Source organism: Cnephaeus nilssonii (genome assembly GCF_951640355.1).
Source record: "Cnephaeus nilssonii genome assembly, chromosome: 18".
NCBI lineage: Eukaryota > Metazoa > Chordata > Mammalia > Chiroptera > Vespertilionidae > Cnephaeus > Cnephaeus nilssonii.
The window spans coordinates 47,032,388-47,042,625 of record NC_137089.1 but is presented as its reverse complement, the minus strand read 5'-3'; the positions used below and the strand labels follow the sequence as shown (position 1 = coordinate 47,042,625).

At 41.0% G+C, this 10,238-nt stretch overlaps 1 protein-coding gene across 1 annotated transcript; it reads right to left on the bottom strand.

Annotated features, from left to right (window-relative positions):
- Positions 1–5,492: 5,492 nt before the first annotated feature.
- Positions 5,493–9,164, bottom strand: SNAI2 (snail family transcriptional repressor 2). Its single transcript, XM_079796374.1, has 3 exons — positions 8,919–9,164; positions 7,592–8,137; positions 5,493–6,702 (listed from the first exon to the last, which is right to left on the bottom strand). The coding sequence occupies exons 1-3, from the start codon at positions 8,995–8,997 to the stop codon at positions 6,521–6,523; spliced, it is 807 nt and encodes a 268-aa protein (XP_079652500.1). The 5' UTR covers positions 8,998–9,164; the 3' UTR covers positions 5,493–6,520.
- Positions 9,165–10,238: the final 1,074 nt, after the last annotated feature.

Sequence of the window (10,238 nt, the reverse complement as noted above, 5' to 3'; positions counted from 1 at the left end):
TTAATTACCTATTATCTTTTTATTGTGTTTTGGATAAGTTTAGGTATTATGAAATAAAAATATTTAAAAGAGATGGAAGAGTTGCTTGTCATCCATTCTGAGATAATAATTTTCCCTGAGAATGCCTATTTTCAATTTTACATGAATGTTAATAAATAATAATTTATTAAATTGAAATGACATGAGTAAAAGTAAGCAGAGAATTGGAGAATAAATACATCAAATAAAGTACACTTGACAAAACGTCAAATATATTTAAAAGATAACAGTGCAGGAAGAGCCTAAGCATCTTGCTTATGCAAGGTGGCCATGAATATGATTGGAAGAAGCCCATGAGCTATTCAGGTAGGAATTTACCTGACACCGTCAATGGAAGCCACCAGATCCTGAGGGGTGACCGGCTGGTGGAGCCAGAGGCCTGTCAGCAGGACTCCCCTCAGTTCATCAATGTGGGTAGTCCTTTCAGCTTGGAGAGAAGTCGCATTGAGAAGGTTCTCTGAAAAGAGCCAGTTCCCGTCTCCGTGGTGTGAGTAGACTAAAAAGAGCCAGTATGTGTTTCTGGGCTCTAAACATGTACGTGAGGACTGGCAAGACGAGACACATACACAGGAGATTCAAATGGAAATCTGAAAATCAAAGCAGAGGCCAAGTCATGTTACTGTGTAGAACCGTGTGACTTGTGGGGGAGCAGAGAAGTCGGGTGGGGGGTGGGGGAGGGGGTAGGGAAGGGGGGAATAAACTGGCTTTGGTGGAAATCTCACCGCCCCTGCCCTCAACACGGGCACACCTGGAGTGCGGAAATATTCCAGACCCCACCTGCTGGTGAACCCGGTGCTGCTATCCTGCTTCTTATTCTGACATTGTGGATGGCATTAGATGAGGAACTCAGCTCAGGTGGGAAAAGAGGCCTGGGCTAGGAGCTGAATGTAAGGTTAAAGCTTGGCTACTGGGAGTAAGGTATAAGGGTCAGCAACGCGGACAGGGCCTGTGAGCTGCCTAGAGTTGCAGACTCTCCGGCCTTGCCCCAGTCCCACCAAACTAAGATGTCAAGGAGACCCACAGGTGACACTTTACACATTGAGATTTGACAAGCCCAGCACTGTGACAGGACCTCAGAGCCTATAGCTCAGAGCGTTTGCACATGGCTGAAGGTGACAGCCCTTTTTACTGTCCTCTCTGCCAAATCTAAATAAGAGCATTAACAGAACACAGGAAAATTTTAAACCTCTATTCATGTGATGGATATGTAGGCAGAAGTTGGAACTCCTAAGAAATATAATCCCCATTCATTTTCTTTGTTAAGAGACTGTATCACTATTTTATTCACTCTGAATCTTTCCTTCCCATTCCTCAGCATCAACTATCACTACCTCTTAACTCTGTAGTAGAAGAAATATAACAATCAGGGTGCTTACTTGGGGAGGAGAGGAGTAAATCCCAGCCCAGAATACATTTGAGCAGAAAGGCAACCATCCTTCTCTACCATCTTAACCACTGAAATGGGTGAGTGACAGGCCCGTTTCCCTGGCGATTGTCTAGGAACATTGCTTAGTGATGTTCGAAGGGCTTGCCAATGCCCTCTACAGATTTCCAGAGAAGCTGGCTGAACGGATTCCACTGACCATTATAACCAGGGGAGCTTAATTAAATGAGCGAGTGTGCAAACTATATAAACACACCCGTCTTTATTCACAGCAGCTCTCCCACTCACTGCTATAAATACCTCACCAGCCCCTTTGCAGTTTGTGGACATGGATATGCTGCCATTTCCTCTGCTAATCTCCAATTGTTTGGGGGTCTGGCCAAGTGCCACAACGGAAAAGTTGCCATGCTTGTTGCTTTTTTACATGCATGCCTTCCACAAAGTAATTATTACTTCCTGGAGGGCTGAGGGGCTAAATTTAACTTTAGCCATAGATTTACTCCTGGGGTCACATTTATACATATTTACCACTGCAAATTAAAGGAACGGTGTGTTTTTTTCCCCCTCCATATGTGTCTATCTCAGGTAAAGGGAAAACTTTTGTTCCTCATCTGCCTCTCAGGAGAACACAAGAATGATAGAAAGTCACCTTATTTGAGAATTGTTGCTTCCCTAGATGACAGAACACTCAATTCTCAAATTAATTTTGCTCAGAATCTTTCCCATGTCGCACGGGGACCATTTCTTGTGTGTGGACCTTAGCCAGAGAAGCCTATGACTTTTCAAAATTATAATTGCCTCATTACACCAGAGTGTCCACATTTTAGTGGTGAAAGAAATGACTGTTTAGCTTGGAAGACTTTTTAGTCTAGAAAGATAAAAGCCTGGGTGAAAAGTGTGGGTGTGCGAGGGAGTAACAGTGGCCTTCAGAAGAGGAAGTGTTAATGTACAGAGGATGGAGACCAGCTGCTTTGCCTCTCCACTGAGAACAGACTGGAGGAAATGGGCCCACATGCTCCCGGAGGACGTAGGGAAGCTGCTTAAGAAAGAGTGTCCTTTCTTACAGGGCCAATGCTGGAGGAAACAGCCAACAGGCTTTCTAGAAAGAAATTGGGAAGTGGCTCTGAGGGAGTTATATGTTACTGTAAAATCCCCGAACTAAGAAAGTCTCTAAATACACCCTTAAATTATTTAATTTTCAGGGCACATTATCATCATCCCTTTCAACAAATCACTATTACATGCTTACAAAATGTAAGTCCGTGTACTGAGAGTAGCTCAGCAGTCTCTTCGTTTCTGGGTTTGGATTTCCATTTTGCGATTTACTGACTTCATTACCTTGGTTTCGTTATCCAGCCTCTCTGAGTTTACTATCCTTATCTGTACACTAGCATATCTATGACATTTTCCATAGAGAAATGGTTACCATCGAAGATAACATATGTAAGTTTTCTAGTACAAAAACAGGTACATATTAAACATGTAATAATAACATTGGGTATTTGATATTATGATCTGCAAGGCCCACAAGTGCAAGGGGCTGTTCAGTACTTAATTACAATACTAATAGTTTGTTCCTAATTTATGCTTTAGGAAACTGAGACACTTAATAGGTTGAGCCAAGTTGCACTAGGGCATAAAGCCAATAACACACATGTTGAATTTAAAAGCTGGTGCTCTTCCTACCATACCACACTTTCTCATATTATATGAAACAAATGAAGGATATGGAGATTGCTTATTAGCATATGCACCTATTATTAAAATCCGTAGTTTTCAAAACTCAAGCTCTCGGAGTGTCTATGAAGCCCGGTCCATGTGCACGATATGGAGCATCTCATCTATTGGCAGGGCATTAGGCGATAGAGCAGTTAATTTGCTTGGAAGATCTCTCAAAAATTAGGAAGTCTTTGCAATAAAGGGAGGTATGTTGAATTTATTTTAGATCTGCAAACTATTTTTCTTCAATTTCTATTATCTCATCTATTTATCCAATCAACAATTTGTTCATGTCTGTGTTTCAGAGGATGTGCTTGGGACTAGGAATTTATGATTTAAGGATGCTCTTCTACTGAAAAAGAAAAATAGCAACAAGTACTTGCTATAGAGTGAGGTAAGTACTATATTATGAATGACATAAAGCTTTCAAAAAAAGCAAATTTGGAAAAGTGTTTCAAAGGAACTAATATTTGAGCCAGGTCTTATGTGTGGTAGGAGAGCAGACATCTAGTCAAAGACCCTGGTAAAATGCTAAAAATTCCAAAAAATTACTGAATGTATAAAACATCTTAATATCTTATGTATAGTAATTCAGACTCATATTACCTTAATGACAGTAAAATATTTGAACCAAGAATGAAGTTACAATGATGAGGACAAAGTTGAAATACAATGCAAAAAATATTACCACTAATTCTTCACTAAAAAATTATACCAATAAACAGACTTTTCCTTTTAGAATATTATTTGTTTTGGACACCAAGAAACCACTTGCTTATAGAGCTACAAATAAGGGAAGGAAACATGTAGATGTGGTTCCTGGTATAGCCAATCAGATATACCTGGACTAACGCCTAAGATATTTCTACACATATCCTAGCCAGTTTTGCTCAGTGGTCAGAGCATCAGCCTGCAGGCTGAAGGGTCTTGGGTTCAATTCCAGTCAAGGGCATGTACCTTGGTTGTAGCTCGATCCCTGGACCCAGTCGGGATGGGTGTGGGAGGAAAACAATCGATGTGTCTCTCTCACATTAAGGTTTCTTTCTCTGTCTCTTCCCCACCCTTCCCCTCTCTCTAAAAATCAATGGAAAAAATATCCTTGTGTGAGGATTAACAATAACAGCAAGAGATATTTATACACATTAGCTGGCCTGGATACTTTCAAGCAATCATTTCTACACCAAATACACTAACTAAAGTGGTATTTTGATGACTTTAGAATGCCCCAGTCAAGCTATCCGCCATTTATTTTACATTTATAAATTGCTGTTCTAAATAATTTTACCTTTGTGATATATGTTCTGAGATATGAAAACAATAAAAGTCAAATATTAAATTGAAGGGCTTTAGTTAAATGCACACCCCTTTAATATACTGACTAAATATTTAAATGTATTATACAGTAGAATGTGTATGAACATTAAGGGAATAGTTTGGCATTTTAGGTCTCTTGTTAATGGCCTGTAACTGGTATCTTTGAGATACTAATTTTGTCTTTTATTTGGACATTACAAGAAAAAATAATTCTACAAGTTCTGAGCATACCAGAGAGAATTATAGCAGCAAGAATCATCTTTATAAAGGGTCAAAAGTTTGAATTCAAATACCGAGTTTGGTGACTGTTAAAGTGACTATGATGGTTAGCCTCTTTACATGAATTTGGAAGGCATGTGCTTGTATATGGAGTGGTGGTCATGCTATATTTTATCAAGTACATATTGTGTTTGGATCAAAATACCATAAGGGAAACCTTAAGTTTCTACTATGTAAGACTACTCCCATAAAACCTATTACATATTTTATGTTACTAGATGTGGGGGTTTTTTTCTTTGTTTTTGTGGGTTTTGGTTTTTTTTGGTATGATCTACTTTTCCAACTGGTGTGATTTGTGATAAACCCATTTTTTCCTGTTCTTTCCATGCAGATTTCTTATTTTTCCTCTGATATCTCAGTAAATAATATTTCTTTTAAAAATCTTAAACTGTTTCAGTAGTTAATATGATAAAGTTTATAATTTGATTTCAGAAAGCAAACATAATAAAGTCATCATAAATAAAGACTTAAAATATTCTTGACTATCAATAATGTAAATATTTTTAGCATTCATAAAGTGTTCTATTTTTAAAAAGGCTCTATTAACAAGCTACCATCATGATGATGTCTTTCTAATGGTTATCTTAAGAGTAAAGAAAAAGTCTAAGCGAACATGTAAAATATCACTTAACATTCATAAAAAACACTTCACTTTTTTTGTTATTAACAAAAGAAACAATTCTTTGTGTAGCAGTTTGGTACTAATCATGAAGTAAGTAAAGTCCCTGAAAATAGTATACACACATTAGATTTTAAATCAAAAATGTTTATTGTAAAAAAGGACCTTGAAAATTGTTTTTTAAAAAAGAGACAATTTCACAAGTCTCAACATTAGCTATAGAAAACATCTCATTTTCATACAAAATTCATTCAATCATATAAAAATAAACACAAATTTACATTAACTCAGCAACTATACAATTAAGGCACTTGGAAAGGGTGTTGTATAGATTGCATTTGTTGTATGCATTTAAAATAGTTTAAGTACATTACTGAGTTTCTAAGAATCCTTTCTTGCACTTATTCCCATCTTTAATTAATTTTAGAAAATCATTAAAAATTATCTTAAAAGTAAGACATGGAGCATGCACCAGGAATGTTCAAAGCTAGTCTTTCCCTCCTCCCCAAGGCACATACTGTTTATTGGCAAAACAAACACAACAACAAAAACAAAAACACTTTTAATACAGTCTCCTGTGTTTTGTTCTTGTTCTTTTTCTTCCTCTCTCCCCTAAAAATACAGTTTAAAGCATTACAGGCGATCAAAAAAAGCTTTAGTTCAACAACGGTAACCAGACATTAGACATGTAATGAAGTAAACTTGGAATAGTTTATAAGGCACCTGAGATAGTGTCTGGCAAATTCTCTTCCTATAAGAAATTCTATTACAAACTCTTATTACAAAACAATACTGTTCTTTTCCGTTGAAATGATTTGGCAGCAATGTAAATCTTTGCATTCTTTCTTAGTAAGAAAAGATACAATGTGCTTTTTGCTTCACCTTTGAAGAGAAAGATCCTTGTCTTTTATTCTCTCTATCTAGCTGTCAGTAAATATATAGTACTTTTAAACTTCACATGGAAAGGATTAACTTTAAACACATGGATTCCATGCTCTTGCAGCTTTTAGTGTGTGTGTGTGTGTGTGTGTGTGTGTGTGTGTGTGTGTGTGTCTATACATATTATTTGGTCGATATGCACAAGAGAAAATGCCTTTGGACTTTTCTTTATCATTTGGTCGGAGTGAAGAAATGCGTTCTGTTCGAGTAAACATTGATTGCGTCACTCAGTGTGCTACACAGCAGCCAGATTCCTCATGTTTGTGCAGAAGAGACATTCTGGAGAAGGTTTTGGAGCAGTTTTTGCACTGGTATTTCTTTACATCAGAGTGGGTCTGCAGATGAGCCCTCAGATTTGATCTGTCTGCAAATGCTCTGTTGCAGTGAGGACAAGAAAAAGGCTTCTCCCCTGGGGTGGAGGTGGAGTGGGGGGAAAAGAAAGACAGTCAGTGTTTTTAGAGGAAACGTAAAGACAGATAACGTTCATGAATAATCACATTTTGCCAAAAGAATGAGAAGCAGCAAAACTTGATTAAAATTCCCCATAATACATACTTATTTTAATATATAACCCTTTAAGATAAATTTGAATGTTGCATTAAAAAAAATCACATTAAGCATCTTGTTGCTGCTGCCAGTATGTAGAAATAACTCATGTATTTTCAGGACTTTCACTAATTAAAACTTTCTGCTTCAGCAGGTGAAGCTAATGTTTAGCTCCTCCCAACATTTCCCAATATCTCCCCTTTTCCCTCTTTCTGTATTATGACTAAGTCTGGATAAATGCCTTGACTCCCTGCAGAATGTGCTAGGAATAAAAAAAAAATCAGCAGCAAATAACAAAGCAACTGAAAGCAAATTCAGTTCTAATTACTGCAACTTGCTATAGGGTGATATATATTACAGCAAAAAGATGACTAACAGAAAACTATAGGAGGAAAACCATCTATCTATCAAATACTTTGCGATAGCAACATTTATATTTGCTGATTATTGGAAACAGTTTCACAGAACAAACATTCAAGTACCTCTTTCCTGATTTTCTAACTGATCTTTGAGACCAAACCTTCTGAATCTACTTTCCAAAGTCTCAATCCTATTTGCAGTCTCTGGAGCAGAGGCTGTTAAAAAAGAAACGAAGCAGTGTGTGCTCCAAGGACTTTTTGAGTCATCAGGAAGTAGCTATAAATGATCATCCATCATTAAAAGCACTGTGTCACTACTCAATGCAAACCCCAATGCCAACCCAGAGCTTCAATCTGTGAGAGAGCAACGTTCCTGTCTACGTTTTCTCTTACCAGTGTGAGTTCGAATGTGTCCTTGGAGTAACCAGGGCCTGGAAAACGCCTTGCCGCAGATCTTGCAGACACAAGGTAAGGTGTGGGTCCGAATGTGCATCTTAAGGGCGCCCAGGCTCACGTATTCCTTGTCACAGTATTTACAGCTGAAGGATTTCCTCGACTGGGCGTCACAGTGCAACTGCTTATGCTTGGCCAGCCCAGAAAAAGTTGAATAGGTCTTACTGCATAAACTGCACTGAAACTTTTCAGCTTCAATGGCATGGGGGTCTGAAAGCTTGGACTGTAGTCTTTCCTCTTCATCACTAATGGGGCTTTCTGAGCCACTGTGGTCCTTGGAGGAGGTGTCGGATGGAGAAGGGGGACTCACTCGACCCAAGGATGAGGCATATCCAGAAAGAGAAGAGAGGCCACTGGGTAGCGGGGCGTGGAATGGAGCTGCCGTAGTCCACATGGTGATGGGGCTGTAGGCTCCGGAGCTGAGGATCTCTGGTTGTGGTATGACAGGCATGGGGTAACTCTCATAGAGATACGGGGAAATGATCACTAGGGGAAGAAATGGAAAGAAGAGGAGGTTAAGGTAAAGCATTAACCATACACCGAGAGGCTACTTGGCAGCACGCACGGTGCTCTATAATGAAGACTTCACTTGACTCCACCCTGGCTGCTATGTGGTGGTTACCGTGCTGCATGCACAGCTGTGCCTCCTGCGTAGAGTGTGACAGGAGCGAGGCCAGCGCTCAGGGAGCGAGGAGCACAGCCAGGCCAGTGCCTTCGCCGTCCCCGGCGGAGGAGGGAACACTTAGATTTTATTTTTAAAGATACATAAAAGTTGTTTTTCATTTTGTGCATGCGTTACTTGCAGGCTTATGACTCTAGGTACAAAGACGTGTGTACACCGAGCTGCTTTCTAAAGGAAAGGCGCCTTATTACATGAAAAAAAGCAATACTTCAACAGCTACGTGTTGTGTTACTCATCTTGCATATATTCATTATGCATGTACACACAGGCTTTAGAAAATGAAGCTGCAGAGAGTTGAATGAAGTTTTCCTTGTCAGTTAGACGTTTTAAAAGTTTTCAATTAAAATTTATCCTGAATGATCAAAATAATCTGAACTCTCTTTTAGGACACGACTTAAAAGGAAAACAACCTAGTATTTAGTTCTTTTGTAATAGTATTTGAGTTGTAATATCTATTTATATATTTTGGATGTATAGAAGTATAATTTATTTTTTTTAATTTCTCTCCCTCCCTCCCTTCTTCCTTCCTTCCCTTCCTCCCTCCCTTCCTTCCTTTTTTTTAATTATTATTATTATTATTTTTACCTGTGTGTGTGTCCAGTTCGCTGTAGTTTGGCTTTTTGGAGGCGTTGAAATGCTTCTTGACCAGGAAAGAGCGCGGCATCTTGCCGGCGGGTCTGGCGGGCGCCGGCGGATAACGGTCCGGCGGGAGGACGCGGCCGGTCCCTAGAGCATCGTGGCCGGCGGGGCTGGGCCGCCGCTCAGGTGCGCGGAGGGAGGGCGCGCGCCTCCGCAGTGGCCGGGCTCCGGCGGGGACTGAGCCGTTTTTTCGGCCGGGTGGGTTTTTGCCTCGCTCCTGCCGGCGGGAGCCAATCGCCGCGCGGAGGTTCGGGTTTCAGCTCCTCCCTCTGGGACAGCTGTGAACAGAGGAAGAATCTGTTGTCAGACTAAATTATTCTGCTGCAAAATGGGCAGTTCTTCGGGATTTCAGTGGGGAGAGGGGGAAAAAAGTGCTTAAGTATTTTCAAGAGAGGTAATTTCACTCCTTTAGCTCTGCCAGTTATCCGTGCTCTCTGAGCGCTGGATCGTCCTAGGATCTGTGATTTCTAAAAAAAAAAAACTAAAAAAAAGGGCCTGGCTTCGGGATGTCAGGTAGAACCAACGCACTGGGACCACACGTTCGCGGGGCTGGAGGGGTGCCAGCAGGGTCCCAGGTCGGCTCCGGTGGGAAGAAAGCCTGTATTTGGAAGTGACATTGGGAGAGGTTCGGCTGGTACCGAAGCAAACCAATGCACTCTGGGCTTTTGAGAAAGGAAGGCGGCGGCGAGGAACAAAAGCCCCCGAAGTGAGCAGGGCGCCTCCGCGGCGGGGCTTCCCGGGTCTGCGGAGCCGCCGGGCCTCCCGGGGCGCTGGTCCCGAGGCCGGGAAGGCACTGCGGGCCTCGGGGCCCGGAGCGGAGGCTGCGCTTCCTCGGGGAAATGAAGTCATCGTGCCCCCTGTCAGCCGGGCTGGCTGCAGAGCCGTGCTCTTTGGCCCGTGAAGGACCTGCTGATGGAAGAACGGGGGAACTGCTTCGGGGCTGGAGGGGCGTGGGGGGCAGGAACAATAGGAAAAGTGTCCTTCGGAGCCATGAAAAATTCCCCCCAACGCATGTGACAAGACTGTATCTCTTCACGTGTCACTGTCACGGGGGAAAGATGTGAACGGGCCTTTAGAGACAATTATTTCATTTCCAATACATATCTGCTCTTAAAGGGTGCTATTTTCTTTAAAGCCATCAATATTCATCTGAGTAGCTGCTGGTTTCCTGGACTGTGTTTTTAAACAAAGGATACCATTATGAGTACTGCTTGGTTCAAGTTTGAAGAAGCTAGCCTAGTAACCAATAAAAATACTTTAATTGTG